General features: G+C 45.3%; 1 protein-coding gene across 2 annotated transcripts in view; it reads left to right on the top strand.

Annotated features, from left to right (window-relative positions):
- The window catches only part of HIP1 (huntingtin interacting protein 1), a 151,451-nt gene that overhangs the window by 99,900 nt on the left and 34,697 nt on the right, over window positions 1-16,854 (top strand). For both annotated transcript variants that reach the window (XM_060120409.1, XM_060120410.1), the window contains exons 3-7: window positions 2,966-3,108; window positions 3,341-3,397; window positions 11,357-11,437; window positions 13,510-13,586; window positions 14,042-14,103. In XM_060120409.1, coding sequence (XP_059976392.1) covers window positions 2,966-3,108; window positions 3,341-3,397; window positions 11,357-11,437; window positions 13,510-13,586; window positions 14,042-14,103 — 420 coding nt within the window. The remainder of the gene's footprint in view (window positions 1-2,965; window positions 3,109-3,340; window positions 3,398-11,356; window positions 11,438-13,509; window positions 13,587-14,041; window positions 14,104-16,854) is intronic.

The following is a 16,854-nucleotide window of genomic DNA, read 5'->3' on the forward strand; positions in this document are numbered from 1 at the left end:
AGGCCCTCAGGAAATGTTGCTAACAGCATGTACTGCTCTTCACTGGAAGGAAAGCAGCTTGTCTTTAGCAGAATATGCTTTGGTTGGAATTAAGGCTTTGCTGCAAGATGGGGCTATAGAACCTCTACCGGGAACCCCAGAAGCCTGGCCCAACCGTGAGCCTGGCCAGACCTTGCCTTTTTATTCCCTTGATGCTTTACTGAGTCAAGAAAACCAAACCAAGAAAAGCCCTCATTATTAATGGCCCAATTGATTTTCACGGGAAGTTACCCAGTCTTGACCCTTCCCTGCTAAGCATACTGATCAGTGAGTCTGGTTCAAGATATGAAGTAAGAGAGAGACAGTTGTCACAGGACAGTGTGCTCCTCTGGATGGGTGTGAGCACAGAGAGGGCCAGGCCTGTAGTGGCCGGGCCAGGTCTCACCTTGCCAGGGAGGCTCCCTGGGGCGATGGAACAGACCTAGAGGGAGATTCTGAAATCTCATCTCTGGAGCTCTCTGACTTGCTCTGGGACCTCGAGTGGGCCCAGTGAGACCTCTGTGAGCCTTAATTCCCTTGTCTGTCAGTTGAAAGTGTTGGCTAAAGAAGCTTTCAAAGGCCTAACATTCCAGCTCTGACATTCTGGGAGTCTCTCTGCCTCACAATTTCTAAGGGGCGGATACATGTTGAAAAGATCCGCTCCATACAGTAGGGTTTTAAAGCCTAAAGATCTCACAAAACATTTATTCTTTATCAATACTTTTAAAGAACATCAGCTACCCTCACTACCAACTGAATGAGCATTTGGAAACCTGGCTTCATTTAGAAATGCTGTTCAGACAACCATTTATCCCTGGTGCCTGGTGAACACGTTGACGCCCCCGACTGTGGTATCCACTCCTGGAGGGCTGAGGACTGAAGTCTTATTTTCTTTATATCCCCAAGTGCCTGACACGAATTGGGTGCGTTAAAATGCTCAGAAAATTAAAGAAAGACAGAAAGGTCTGCTTGCCTCTTTCCAAGCCGGGGTGCCTGGCCAGCTCCACACGTCCCTGGCTTCTGTTTCGGGAGATTGCTCTCCGGTAAAGGAGCCACAACCTACTGTGAGAAATCATCTCAGTTGAGGGTGGGGGGCTGTCCATCTCTCCTCTTGGCTTCCTTCTAGTCCCAAGGGGCTGTGCTTGAAGTGAAACCCTAAGTTATTTCGGAATCACTCTAAGACCAAAAGCTGACCCAAAAGTCCGTTTTCAAGGCAGCCCCTCTCAAAATGCAAATTTCAGTCCAGGGAGGGAATTTTACCACACTTTCCAGGTCAGAAGCAAAACAACATGTCTTTCGGGGAAGTCCTATAGTTTCTAACCTGAGGCAAGTCTTTCCTAAATGGTGCGGTGCTTCTTACCTGAGCCTGGATTAAAAAGCCGAAAGTTCTGATGACATTGCCATACTTGGGTTAATGGTGCCCAGTTACTGGGTGTGTGAGGCCTGTGTAAGCGTCCATTACAAAAGAAATGCGTAAATCCTCTACTTGCCTCAAAAAGGGCTCCCTTAGGTCATTTCAGAAAGAGCCGATGGGACTAAATCCAGGAGCTCTTAACGCTGTGACCAAAGATTGAGTTCTCTATTGGATATAATATTAATAGTAACTCGATAGTGCTATATTTTCCTGATGGAGATACAAGCCACTCATCCATGATTGGTGATGTGGGAAAGTAAAAATAAATGTAAATGTCTTCCAAGTTAAAAAAAAAGGCGGGGGGGCTCCCTAATTACGGAGGCCTGGAGCTCTGTTAAAGTCACTCGAGGCCAGAAGGACATTTATTACACGCAAAGCGTGGCAGGCAGGAGTCTGCATACAGGGAATTCAAGGTGTTGGGAAATGAAGGCACCCCTGAACGAGGCCAGGAAGGTTTTTAGAAGAGGTGGAGTGAAAACGTCATTTTATTTATTTGTTTGTTTGTTTGTTTGTTTATGGCTGTGTTGGATCTTCGTTGCTGCGTGTGGGCTTTCTCTAGTTGCGGTGAGCGGGGGCTACTCTTCGTTGCGGTACGCAGGCTTCTCACTGCGGTGGCTTCTCTTGTTGCTGAGCACGGGCTCTAGGCGTGCAGGCTTCAGTAGTTGTGGCACATGGGTTCAGTAGCTGTGGCTCACGGGCTCTAGAGCACAGGCTCAGTAGTTGTGGCGCACGGGCTTAGTTGCTCCACGGCACGTGGGATCTTCCCGGCCCAGGGCTCGAGCCCGTGTCCCGTGCATTGGCAGGCGGATTCTTAACCACTGCGCCACCAGGGAAGTCCCGAAAGCGTCATTTTTAAATTTAGGGAAAATACATTTTAAACAAAGACTGCCGCTTTCAGGGTAAGAGCACAGTGCCTAATGGGAGGGGATTCAGACACTACCTGGAAGAGAAGCCAAGGGTGTCAGTAGCCAGTGGGTAGGGTCCCCAGCAGGGGCCAGGGCACTTGAAGAGCTGAAGCGCACCCTTGATTTGGAATAGTGCATAAGAAGGAATTTTGAGAGGCTGTATTGTGTTGTTAAAATGTTAGCTGTAATTATGCGCACACACCACACCCTCCACCCACCTCCCCACAAAGGCTCCACCACAAACTCAGCAAACCTAGAGGAAGGGCAGAGTCTGTCTTCCCACAGCAAAGCCCTAATTCCAACCAAAGCATCTTCCCACTAAAGGCCAACCAGAGCCACTGCTGGCCCAGAATGTACTTGTGCAAATTAGGAAAAGACACCCCTCCCAAAAGACATGGCTGTCTCTTTGGAAATCATCTAATAAAATGGATTTTATTAGAAGGAGGCACTTTTTTGCCATCCGCCAAAAACTGCCAGGATACTTGTACAGATCTGTGGTGCCTTCATTGTGAGTGGTGCCCTCTGATGGGTAGTGCCAGGCGCCATGAACAACACACCGCCCCCGCAGTGGCCTTTAGAGGCTTCGTTCCAGGGTTGGTTGCCTTTGTTTTCCATGACCTTCCCTCACCGTGCATACTGGGCACCCACCATGAGAAGGGGGCACAGACCTTTTGGTCTGTTGTCAACCGGCTGCCCCTCTCCAGCAACGCTGTGCTCTGCTGGAAGTTCTGCCACGTGTTCCACAAACTCCTCCGGGACGGACACCCAAACGTGAGCTCCTGGGGCTGCAGGGGCTGGGCAGGGATCCAGGGACCCATGTGGGGAAAGTGCAGTTGCCTGAGTCACAAGAGCCACTGTCCACTCTCGCACAGGGGATGGCCGCTGCCCCCATCTCCTGGCCTCTTGGGTACCAATTTCATAGACGGTTTTGTCTCTCTCCCATCACCCTCTCTCCTCTGCCCCATGTTTCACCATCCTCTGTTTCCTCTCCCTCTCTCTCCAGGTCCTGAAGGACTCTCTGAGATACAAAAATGAATTGAGTGACATGAGCAGGATGTGGGTGAGTTTGGACATGCACCCAGGGGCCACCTGTGCCACCTTCTCCTTTCCCAGAGGCCACAGAACAAGGACTGTGGAATGGAGCAAATTCATCTCTTTCAGCTTGTTTAGGATTTCTCTCATGAACATCAGGGAGGGAGTCAAAGATGCCCCCAAATGGAACCATGATATCCACAGTCTTACCTGGGGTCCCTGGAAGCTGTAGGGAAGTTCTAGGGTCTGGGAGCTTCTCCTGCTGATGGAAGCTCATGTCATAATGCTCTCTGGGCATTGGGATCCTTCGGCAGTGACACTGTCACAGCTCCTACTTCTTTCCTTCTGCTGGTCCCATTGGGGTCACAGTACATTGAGAATTGGCATTCCCAATCCTTAATGCCAGTGGTTTTTCTTTCCTGTCTAGGGATTCTCATTGCCTTAGGAAGAGGGAGGAGGTAGGTGGCAATATCAGAATACATTGGTTTTGTACACATACTGGAATCCCTCTAGATTCAAGGAGTATGTGTATGGACAGGAGGTAATTTGCCTTTTGAAGAATCTCTCCAGGTGATTCTGATGTGTCATTTTGCCCCACTGGTTAAGAACTACTATGTTAGCCCTTTCCTTCAAATTCTTACCTGTGTCTGTCTGCACTCACAAAATGTTAGCAATTATGTTGTCCAATCTACCCATTATAGATGAGAAATACAGGCCCAGAGAGGGAAGCGGCTTTTCCTATGTCACAAGACTAGTTAACCTAAACAAAGCAGAGGTTTGTCCCCAAAACTCCCAACTGTATGCTAGAGAGCTTTCTGTTATATTTCTGTAACATGGAAAGGTTAGGTCTTTTTCCTTTTTTTTGCTAGAATTTATCTGGTATATCTTTTTTCGTCCTTTTACTTTTGACTTTTCTATATTCTTTTTAATATTTTTTACATATATATTTATTGCACTGTGGCCAGAGAATCAATGCTATTGATTTTTGAAGTTTTTTTGAGACTCGCTGTGTGAGCTAGCTCATGGTCAGTTTTTGTTTAAAATTGAAGTATAGTTGATTTATAATACTATATTAGTTTCAGATGTATAGCATAGTGATTGACTGATTGACTTTTCTGTATTCTTTTGTCTTAGAAATATATTTGTCAATAGCATTTAGTTGGATTTTTTAAAATTCAAGATGGCAGTCTTTGTCTTTCAACTGTACACTTACTCTGTTTACATTTATTATAATTCATAATATGTTTAGATTTATATCTCCCATCTTATTTTATGCTATTTGTCCCCTCTGTTCTGTTTCTATTTCTCTCATTGTTTGCCTTCTTTTGGATTGATTGGGTATTTTCTTTCTCATTCAATTTCCCCCTCATTACTAGTGGGAAGATAAAAAAATAAAAGCAGAGGTTTTGTTTTTTTTTAATTTTTTGATAATGTTATCTAATAATTACAAAGTGCATGCTTAGGTTATCAATGTCTAAAATTCATATCAATGTCTAGATATCATATCTGTTTCCAGTATAGCACAAAGACCTTAGAATATTTTAACCCCATTCACTCCCTTGTATGTTGTTGTCATGCATTTTAATTTTTGTTACTTTTAGACCCTAGAAGATATTTTATTTTAATTGTCTTATTCTGCATTCTTCATTTCCTCTTACATCTCAGGCCATCCATTTGGGATCTCTTTCTTTCTGCCTGAGTTATTTCCTTTAGAACTTCCTTTAGTGAGAGTCTGCTGGTGGCAAACAACCACTTTTACCTGATGGAGAATGTCTTTATTTCACCCTCATTCATGGAAGATATTTTCTCTGACTTTAGAATTCTGGGATAATAGTTCTTTTCTTTCAGCACATGGAAGATTTTAGTCAAGATGTCCTTCCACCGACTTCTGGCTTCCATCATTTTTATGAAGTCTGCTGTCAGACTTACCATTGCTTCCTTGAAGCTAATCTGTGTTTGTTTCTCTGTTTTTAAGTTCTTAGTATTTATCTAGGTGTGAATTTATTCTAGATTCTTTGGACTTTTTAAATCTGTAGATTATTATATTTTATCAGTTATGAAAAATTCTCATTGTCTCTAAATATTGATTTGCTTCATTCTTTGTTTTCCTCTGAGACTTTGGTTAGCAGTATTTTAGACTTTCTCACTCTATTCCCCATGTCTTTAAACCACTATTTGATTTTTTTCTACCTGTTTGTTTGTCTCTATACTGCATTCTGGATAATTTCAGTAAATCTACCTTTCAGTTCACTTATTCCCTCTTCAGCTGGGTCTAATCTGTTGCTAAACCTCTCCATAAGGTTTTCAATTTTAGCATCATCCTCATTTTTTGGAATTTTAGGTTTGGTTTGGTTTTTTTTTTTCTAATCTGCTTGGCATTCTTTATAATTTATTGTGCCCTGCATATATTTTGAAACAGTCTCTAATTTTTTTAGGCTTGTTAAATATAGTGGTTTTATATATCACATTTTATAATTCTAGTATCTAAAGTCCTTAGAGGTCTGTTTCTGCCATCTGTTGTTTTGATGAATTTTGCTCCTGCTATGTAGTTTCTTTTTGTATTTAGTTACTTTTCTACTGTGAGCTGCTCATTTTCCTGGAGATTTTTTTGATGGAAATTCTTTGAATTCTAACAAAGGCAGCTTCCTCCAGAGGGAATTGGCACTTGCATCCATTAAGATCACTCTAAATTAAATTCTCAGCTTAAAAGTTTTGTGAATTCTGAGCAGATCCCCTTGAGGACTGGCTCACAGGTCCAATTCTCAGCAGTAGTATTTTCCACCCTCTGATCACAACAGTGGTTTAAGGCAGTAGATTTTCTTTGCAGTCCTCAGGGGGGACTCCTTCATTGCAGGAGTACATGTGTGTTATTTCCAATTTACCCTTAATTCCCCTGCACCGAGGAGGAAGTCTTTTGGCTCTTCCACTAGACTCCTCAAGTTGGGCAGGTGAGAGCCCTGCCTCCTGTTCACCACCTGGGCCTTAAGGCCCAGAAAACCAAAACTCAGGTTCACTTGGTGTGGCAAAGTGCCCCCTCCCCACCATTCCCTGACCCCATCAAGTCATTTGCTCTCTGAATATCTGGATTACTCAGTTCCTGGCCTGAGTATTCCTTACTCTCCTGCAAGTTCATTAACGCCTTCAAAGCATTTTTAATATTTCACTCAATTTTTTTTTTTTTTTTTTTTGCGGTACGCGGGCCTCTCACTGCTGTGACCTCTCCCGCTGCGGAGCACAGGCTCCAGATGCGCAGGCCCAGCGGCCACGGCTCACAGGCCCAGCCGCTCCGCGGCACGTGGGATCCTCCCAGACCAGGGCACAAACCCGCGTCCTCTGCATCGGCAGGCAGACCCCCCAACCACCGCGCCACCAGGGAAGCCCCTTCACTCAATATTGTTAGTAGTTTTCAGTGGGAAGGTCAACCCAGGTACCTAGCCTGCCTGCCTTGTTATCCAAAATAGAATTCTTTTAGGTCTTTTTTCCTATGTAGTCTGTCTCTTCCATTTGACTAAGAGTTTCTGAAGTTAGAAACTTCTTTTACTTTTTTTAAAAAAAATTAAGACCTTATTTTTTTTAAGAGCAGTTTTAGGTTCACTGAAAAATTGAGTAGAAAGTACAGAGTTTCCATATACCTGCCCTGCCCCCAAACATGCGTAGCCTCCCCTAATGGATGAACCTACTGACACATCCATCACAATCACCAAAGTCCATAGTTTACGTTACAGTTCACTTGTGGTGGTATACATTCTGTGGGTTTGGACAAATGTATACATCAGACAGAATATTTTCACCAACTTAAAAATCCTCTGTGCTCTACCTGTTCATCCCACCCCACCCCTACTCACTCCCCACCCCCACCCCCCCAACTCTTGGCAACCACTGATCTTTTTACAGTCTCCGTAGTTTTACCTTTTCCAGATGTCATATAGTTGGAATCATATAGTTTGTAGTCTTTTCAGACTGGCTTCTTTCACTTAGTAATATTCAATTAAGTTTCCTCCACGTCTCTTCGTGGCTTGATAGCTCATTTCTTTTTACTGCTCAGTAATATTCCACTGTTTGGATGCATCACAGTTTATGTATCCATTCACCTACTGAAGGTCATCCTGGTTGCTTCCAAGTTTTGGTAATTATGAGTAAAGCTGCTACAAACATCCATGTGCAGGTTTTTGTGTGGACTTAAGTTTTCAACTCCTTTGGGTGAAAACCAAGGAGCTCCATAGTTGAATCATATGGTAATAGTATGTTTAGTTTTGTAAGAAACTACCAAGCTATTTTCCAAAGTGGCTGTATCACTCTGCATTCCCACCAGCAGTGAATGAGAGTTCCTGTTGCTCTGCATCCTCATCAGTATTTGGTGTTGTCAGTGTTCTGGATTTCGGCCATTCTAATAGGTATGTAGTGGTATTTCATTGTTTTAATTTGCATTTCCCTGTTGACATAGGATGTGGAGCATCTTTCCATATGCTTATTGACCATCTAAACATCTTCTCTCATAAGGTTTCGGTTAAGGTCTTAGGCCCATTTTTTAGCTGGATTGTTTGTTTTCTTATTGTTGAGTTTTAGGAGTATATTTATATGTTTTAGATAACTGTCCTTTATCAGATATGTCTTTTGCAAATATTTTCTCCCAGTCTGTGGCTTATCTTCTCATTTTCTTGACAATGTCTTTTGCAGAGTAGACGTTTTTGTTTGTTTGTTTGTCTGTTTGTTTTTGTTATGTTGGGTCTTCGTTGCTGCGCGCGGGCTTTCTCCAGTTGCGGCGAGTGGGGGCTACTCTTCTTTGTGTTGCACGAGCTACTCACTGCCGTGGCTTCTCTTGTTGCGGAGCACGGGCGCTAGAGCCCGCAGGCTTCAGTAGTTGCAGTGTGTGGGCTCAGTAGTTGTGGCTCATAAGCTTAGTTGCTCTGCAGCATGTGGGATCTTCCCGGACCAGGGCTCGAACCCATGTCCCCTGCATTGGCAGGCTGGTTCTTAACCACTGCGCCACCAGGGAAGTCCCAGAGTAGAACTTTTTAATTTTAATGAAGCCCAGCTTATCAATTATTTCTTTCATGGATTGTGCCTTTGGTGTTGTATCTAGAGTTATCACCATACTCAAGTTCATCCAGGTTTTCTCCTTTGTGATCTTCTAGGAGTTTTATAGTTTTGCATTTTACATTTAAGTCTTTGATTCATTCACCTTTTACTTTTTTAAAAATATAATTCATTTTTTAAATTTTTATTCATTTTATTTATTTATTTTTGGTTGTTCCAGGTCTTAGTTGTGGCTGGTGGGCTCCTTAGTTGCAGCCAGTGGGCTCCTTAGTTGTGGCATGGGAACTCTTAGTTGTAGCATGCATGTGGGATCTAGTTCCCTGACCAGGGATCTAACCCACGTACCCTGCATTAGGAGGCGAATTCTTAACCACTGCACCACCAGGGAAGTCCCCACCTTTTTGATCCTCATACATTTTCACATGAAGTATAGTTGTCTTTGATGATGAGTGTATTTTTGCTTTTTCTACTTCTCACTACTTTCTGATTTTTCTATAATGAACAAGTATATCATAAAATACGAATTTTCATAGAAAATTAATACATTATGAAATACTGTCATCTCTGGCATTGATGTTTTTAAACTCCTTTGATTACTCAGCTATCTTTGGTGCCCCTTGAGGCATCTTTCAAAGGATTTGTCTACTCTAGAGGATGTAGATGCACTTAGAAGAAAATGTAGAAGTCAAGACTCACGTGGGAGCCACAGTTATTCAGTTTAAGGTTCTTTGTGCCCCATTTCCCTTTTCTTTTGTATATAATGGGGAGTTGCCAGCATCACTCTGCTAAGCCTAGCTTCTGCCCAGGCACCTAGGACGTGACTGCATGGGCACACTCCATGGGAAGGCTTCTTCTTTACCAGCTGGGTTTAGTCCCATTTCAAACCCCCATCCCAGGTATAATACCATAGATGCTCTTAGTCTGTTGAAATCCATCTGGAGGAGGTGTTTCCTCTCCTGTGTTTAGATAGAGAGACAAAAGGAAGGAGATAGCCCATGGTCAGACTGTGATTACTAAGGATGGGAGACTTAAGGTTCTTAAATGAGAAGCATCGTCCAGAATTTACCCAAAGGATGTTTGTACACAAGATGATACTGTAGGAATGTTCATCGAAACATAGTTACCGTAGAAAAACTTGTCTACAACTAAAACATACAACAGTAGGGAGCTGGTCTGATAAATTACAGTACAGACTTATAATGTACTGGGTAGTCATGAAAAATAATGATACAAAAGAAAATTTAAGAAGATGGGGAAAATTGCAGTACATTAATTGAAAAAAACCATATTGATCCCATTTTATCTTTTAAAATAAAGGTGGAGCACAGAGGATTTCTAGGGCAGTGAAACTACTCTGTATGACACTATAATGGTAAATCCATGTCATTATACATTTGTCAAAACCCATAGGATGTACAGCACCAAGAGTGAACCCTAATGTAAACTTTACTTTTGGTGATAATGATGTGTCAGGTTCATCAATTATAACAAATGTCCCACTCTGGTGAGGGATGTTAACAGTGGAAGAGGCTGTGTATGTGTGGGGACAGGGGGGACATGGGGAATCTCTGTACTTTCTGTTCCATTTTGCTGTGACCCTAAAACTCCCCTAAAAAATTAAGTCTGTTTAAATTGAAAAAATAACATTGTGAGCCCCAAAGTGTTAGCCATGATTATATCTGGTGGTTAGGTTAAGGGTGATTTGTTTGCATATATACTTTTTTACATTTTCCAAATGTTCTTTCTAATTTTGTTTTACAATGTATATCAACATTTTATTACAATTTTTCCAAATTTTTATTGTGGTAAAATACACATAACATGAAATGTACTACCTTAACCATTTCTTAAGTGTACAGTTGAGTGGTATTAAGTACGTTCATATTGTTGTATAATCATCGCACCATCCATGTCTGAAACTTTTCATCTTGTAAAACTGGAAATCTATATCCATTAAACAATAACTCCCCATCCCCCTCCCCACCTCCAGCCCCTAGAAACCACCATTTTACTTTCTGTCTCAAGATTTTTTACTAATCTAAGTACCTCATATAAATTGAATCATACACGAGTTGTCCTTTCGTGACTGGATTATTTCACTTAACATAATGTACTCAAGATTCATTCATGTTGTAGTACATGTCAGAATTTCCTTTTAAGACTGAATAATATTCTGTTGTATGGGTATATCACATTCTGTTTATTCATTCATCTGTCGATGGACACTTTGGTTGCCTCCATGTTTTAGCTATTGTAAATAATGCTTCTATGAACATGGGTGTGCAAATATTTTCAAGATCCTTCTTTCAATTCATTTGAGTATATACTGAGAGGTGGAATTTCAGGATCATATGGTAATTCTATTTGTAATTTTTTGAGGAGCTGCCATACTGTTTTCCACAGTTGCTGTACCATTTTACATCCCCACTAACAGTGTCCAAGGGTACCAATTACTCCACATCCTCCCCAGCACTTTTTTTTTTTTTGATATTAGCTTTCCTAATAGATGTGAGATGGTATTTCATTGTAGTTCTTTTTTTAAAATTTTTGTTGGAGTATAGTTGCTTTACAGTATTGTGTTAGTTTCTACTGTACAGTAAAGTGAATCAGCAATATGTATACATACATCCCCTCTTTTTTGGATTTCCTTCCCACTTAGGTCACCACAGAACACTGAGTGGAGTTCCCTGTGCTATATAGTAGGTTCTCATTAGTTATCTATTTTATACATAGTATCAATAGTGTATATATGATTATGTCTGGTGGTTAGGTTAAGGGTGATTTGTTTGCATATGTACTTTTTTACGTTTTCCAAATTTTCAACAGCGGATGTATGTTATTTTCATACTCACAAAAAATATATATTCTTTCAAAAAGAAATCCTGGCTGTAGATCTTTCAACCCAATGTTCTTCATGTTGACACACTGATTTCTTTCCTCATCCTGAAAGGGCCACCTGAGTGAGGGGTATGGGCAGCTTTGCAGCATCTACCTCAAACTGCTGAGAACGAAGATGGAGTACCACACCAAAGTGAGTCTTTGTGACAATTCTGCTGCCACTGTCAGCCATGCACTCCCCCCGCCCCCGCTTCTCCCACCTCCTCGCCCTGTCCCCTCACACCTGGCTGGGCTTAATTGTCAGGTTTTCCAGGTAATGAGATAGCCTGGCTTCTCAGGGAGTGTTCACACTATATCCCAGCTATGTAAGAGGAAACATTTTATAGAGTGACTGCAGTCAGGCACCTGGGATGTGACAAGGAGCCTGGGATTTTGGCCCAGGTCTTCTGCACCTTTTGTTCCTCATTTTGCAAATAGAAAGAGGAACCCGATCCACCAGGTGGCCTTATAAAAATACTTCAGAAGCACTGACTTGACTGTTAATAGGAACAACGCCTTTCATTTATATAGTAAGTTTCCACACAGGACCTTCTAATCAAGATATGACTTTAGCTGATATTTCTTTTTTTATATATATAAGATTTTTTAATATTTATTTTATTTATTATTATTTATTTTTGGCCGCATTGGGTCTTCTTTGCTGCACGCGGGCTTTCTCTAATTGTGGCGAGCAGGGGCTACTCTTCGTTGCGGTGCTCATTGCAGTGGCTTCTCTTGTTGCGGAGCACAGGCTCTAGGCGCGTGGGCTTCAGTAGTTATGGCGTGTGGGCCCTAGAGCGCAGGCCCAGTAGTTATGGTGCGCAGGCGTAGTTGCTCTGTGACACATGGTATCTTCCCGGACCAGGGCTTGAACCTGTGTCCCCTGCATTGGCAGGTGGATTTTTAACCCCTGCACCACCAGGGAAGCCCTAGCTGGTATTTCTTACACACTTAATGCATGTAAAACTGTGTGCCAAGTGGCATATAAGAATAAGAAAAAAGGGTCTACTCTTAAGGCGTTTACAGATCTGTCGGAGAGAGAAGCTTATACACTTGCAGTAGCTGTGTAATGGTGCTGGGCAGGTATGTGTGCCTGCAGAAAAGTGCCAGGGATGTTTTGAAATGATGGAGGGATATGGCATCCTAAAGGGCAGAATGAAGGAATTGGGTCTTGAGGTGGTCCTTGAAGAGTGGGTATGAGGCACATAGGAGGTAAGGAAGAATGGCATGCCAGGTGGGAGGGAAAATGGCCAGAATTAGGGAGCTGGTGGTGGAAATGGAGAAGGGGACCAGGTCATCATAATGTCCAGACTGAGTGAGGAAGTAAATAAGACCAGAAGGATAAAGGCACCGGCCTGAGTCTCTGAGGCAGATGAGCAGGGGTGGTGGGCCTGAGGGCAGGAAGGGGCTGCATGGGCAGAGCGCCGGGTGTTACAGCCAGAGAGGGAGGTGCCGGAGTGGAGGATTTCTGTCTTCAGAGCCTGAAGAACTCACACTGGCATTTAGAGCCCCCTTGGTGGACTGGCCACCCATCTCTCTGTGCTCCCCTCCACCTGCCCCGCTGCCCTGTGTTCCACCCGCTCCAGACAGACCACACCGAGGAAGAGAGTGGGATACAGATACTCACCAGCTGATGGTCCCACATAACTTCCCCTGAGCGTGCAGGTGCTTGATGTAATATTTTCCAGCCTTCAAGTTTATTTGACTGATTATGTTTTGCTAAAGTTAATATGAGAATGGGTTTGCCTGCCCTGAGCTCACAATAGCCACTTCAGGAAATGGCCAGAGGGCAGCAGGAAGCCTGGATAGTACTCAGAACATATTGGAAATAAGCAAAGGCTGCACTGCCTGCATGGTGTGGGTGTCAAGCTGAAGACCGACCACTCTCACACGCTCGGTGTCATTGCACCACAGAGAAGATGTCCGTGGCACAGGCTGTGAGCGAGGGGTCCTCCCCTGGGTCCCAGGGTTGGGATGAAGCCTTCCCCTATGATGATGGGCGGTGGGTGTTCTTTGCCGTGAACCAATCACAGGACCTGTGTGTGCGTGTGTGAGGCTGTGGGCGCTGCCACACCTCCCCAGGGAGCATGCAGGCACCTGCACCAAGCAGAAGCCACCTGCTGCAGCCCGAGCTCAGCGGGGCTGGCTTGCTTGATGTCGGCTTAGTTGGTCTGTGTAGAGAGCTCTTGAGGTGCCCTGTTCTGACTTCCTCTGCCTCCCTTCCAGAATCCTAGGTTCCCAGGCAACCTTCAGATGAGTGACCGGCAGCTGGACGAGGCCGGAGAGAGTGATGTTAACAACTTGTAAGTGGCTGTCCTCACATTCTGGACTCTATGAGAGAGAAAGCTTGGGTAGATGCTGTCACTTCCGGTTAGGGTCTCAGAGGGCCTGAGGGCAAGGGCAGTGGCTGGGGTGGGAACTAAAGCCCCTGAGTGACTTGACCTTGGAGCCACTTACTCCTGGCGCCTCCTCAAGGACCCTTCCAGGGCGTCTCCCACGCCAGGCCTCCCTTCTCTGTACCCCTCTGCCCTCTTTCTTTGCTGCTGTCACTGTTGAATTCGCCCTGCTTGAACTTCCAATGGCCTTAATACCCACTTAGGTCGGGGCTAAGAATTGAAGCTGGTGTGTGTGTGTGTGTGTGTGTGTGCGCGCCCGCACACACGTGTACATTGGCGTCAGTACAGGGCTTGGGGGCAGGGACAGGTGGAGCGCTGGCCTCGGGCTGTGGAGTATAAGCTCTCTTTCCTCTTGGGTCCAGTTTCCAGCTGACAGTGGAAATGTTCGACTACCTGGAGTGTGAACTTAACCTCTTCCAAACTGGTGAGTCTATCCCTACCGTCTGGCCCAGGCTTTCCTGGGCATCACCTAACCCCCAGCCTGGTTCCCTGCTTGGACCAGCTGGCCTAGCCCCCGTCTCCATACAAGTTGTACAGCTCAGGGCCAGGGAGATGGAGCTGCCCACACTGTGTCTGTTCTCTTGGCCCTGGTGCAGGGAGGGGCTGAAGCCCAAGGGCATTTTCACGTGAGCGGAAAGACTGCAATCCCCACCCTGCTGGCCTCCCCGCTAAGCCCAGGCCTCCAAGAGTCCAAAGACAGTTCCGACCTCTGACAGACCCTAGACTGTGGCCCCAGCACTGGCTGGTCCTTTGGCCCAGGCCTGTGTGCTGCTCAGCTGGGCTGGCCCTCAGGGTGTATTTCTGCCCAGGTGGCCTGTGCAGTCACCCTTTCTGCCCCCGCATCCCATGATACCTGGCTCTGTTTCCATATGCACTGATCACTTGGGTTATTAGCAATATTAGCTCCTCCTCAAAAATCAGGAACCATGCCTGCTCACCTCTGTTCTAGCCCCATGCCTGGCATGTAGCAAGTGCTCAACAACCAAGTTTAGAATGCTCGCCTTCTGCGTGAACAGCAGTGAAGAAACAACAGGTGGACAGAGTTCATAAAATGTTGTCAACGGGTTTCCCTGGTGGTGCAGTGGTTAAGAATCTGCCTGCCAATGCAGGGGACACGGGTTCGAGCCCTGGTCCAGGAAGATCCCACATGCCGCAGAGCAACTAAGCCCATGCGCCACAGCTACTGAGCCTGTGCTCTAGAGCCAGTGAGCCGCAACTACTGAGCCTGTGCTCTAGAGCCTGCGAGCCACAACTACTGAAGCCCGCGTGCCTAGAGCCTGTGCTCTGCAACAAAAGAAGCCACTGCAATGAAAAGCCCGTGCACCGCAATGAAGAGTAGCCCCCACGCGCAGCAACAAAGACCCAACTCAGCCAAAAATAAATAGATAAATAAATAAATTTATTTTAAAAAAATACTGTCAACATCCAGCTGAATGCTCTGGAATTATCTGGGGAGAATTAGCTAGAGTTTTCTAGAGAGAGCTCCCCCAAGTCTTCGCACAAACTCTTCCATGGATAAATGGCGGTGGTTTTCTCATCCCCCAGAGAGCAGTGATTTGGAATCAAGAGCGTCCTCTACACGTTTCCCCACCCGCTCCCCATCCTCAGTCACCTCTTGTGAGCCACAGAAATCGAGAGAGCTGGTATTAGAAGAAGTCTGTCCAGCTTCTGAGTCCTAGTCTGTGACCCTGTGAGATTGGGACCAGAACCTTTGGAAGGAGGCCCTGCATTTTCAACTGTGGGAAACGTGGGCCAATTACAATTAACATTTATTTGGTGCACTTGCAGTGATTCTCAAAGTGTGGTCCCTGGACCAGCAGCATCGGCATCACCTGAGAACGTATTAAAAATGCACATTCTCGGGTCCCACCCCAGACCTTCTGAATTAGAATCTCTGCAGGTGGGGCCCAGCCATCTGTTTTAACAAACTCCCCACGTCTGCAGTCCAACAGGGTAGCCACTGGCCAGGTGTGACTATTTAAATTAATTACGATTAAGTAACATTCAAAAGTCAGGGCCTCAGTTGCACTCACCACATTGCAGGCACTCAGCAGCCACGCATGGCTAGTATATTGGACACACGTACAGCGCCCTTCCATCATCACAGAATTCTACTGGAGTGATCCTATGGGGGGATTCTGATGCATGCTACAGTTTGAGAAGCACTGAGCTAGAAAATAGTTTTCAACCCTGGCTGCATATTAGAATCACCTGGGGGGCTTTTGAAACCCACTAATGCCCCAACCCTACCCCAGACCAATTAAAAAAGAAGGGGGCATGGAGGAGTTGCAGGCAGACATTAGTAGTTTTCAAATTTCCCCAGGTGATTTTAATCAGTCTTAAAGCAAATGGGAAGGACCACTGCACTGTTACCATGAACTTTATAGGACATTCTCATTTAATCCTTACGAGACCTCCTTACAAGACCCTTAAGAGGTATGTGCTATTAGAACCATCTGCATCTTACAGAAAAGCATCTGGAGGCACAGAGAGGTTGAGTAACTTGCCCACGGTCACACAGCTCTAGATGTTACTAGATGCCAAGGGGCATTCCTGGAAAGCGGCAGGCAGGCCGGGAGATGGAGCAGCCTGGGATTCCTTGCCAGCATGGGGCCTAAGGAAGCCAGGAGATTTGGGGATGGCCACCTTGCAGTGACAGCTGCTTTTAATTTGTGTCAAGAAAAGCTGCCTTTTAATTAGAACCGTTTAGGCTTTTTTTCTTTCTTTCTTTCACTTGCCAGACTAAACCTGTTAACAGGGACTAGTACAGCCAGGGAAGGCCGAACACAGTGGCTCTGGGCTTTCCTCCGGGGCAGTCCCACTCGCTGAGGGACTGCAGGGAAAGTCTTTAGGTGCCGGCCACGTGCAGGGTCTCCGGAGGCGGTGGGCAGCCTCTGCAGGGAGGAAATCAGCCCTGGCCAGTGGTGTGCACTCAGGGTCCACGGCCAGGCATCTAGTTGCTTGGTTTAGGAGCGAGGGGCAAGGGGCAGGGGGTTAACGTGGAGGGGTCTGTGGGAGCAGCTTGCTCTCTGGAGCCCGGGAGAGTGGAGAGCAGTACTTCCGTTGACCAGCTCCCCCAAGGACCTCCGTCAGCCTTGATCCTGATGGCTCGTCCTCTTCCTGGCTCCTTGCCCTGGGTCCTCGCAGCCTCTCCTCCAATTGTCCACCAGGGTTC

Source organism: Mesoplodon densirostris, chromosome 16 (genome assembly GCF_025265405.1).
Source record: "Mesoplodon densirostris isolate mMesDen1 chromosome 16, mMesDen1 primary haplotype, whole genome shotgun sequence".
Lineage (NCBI taxonomy): Eukaryota > Metazoa > Chordata > Mammalia > Artiodactyla > Ziphiidae > Mesoplodon > Mesoplodon densirostris.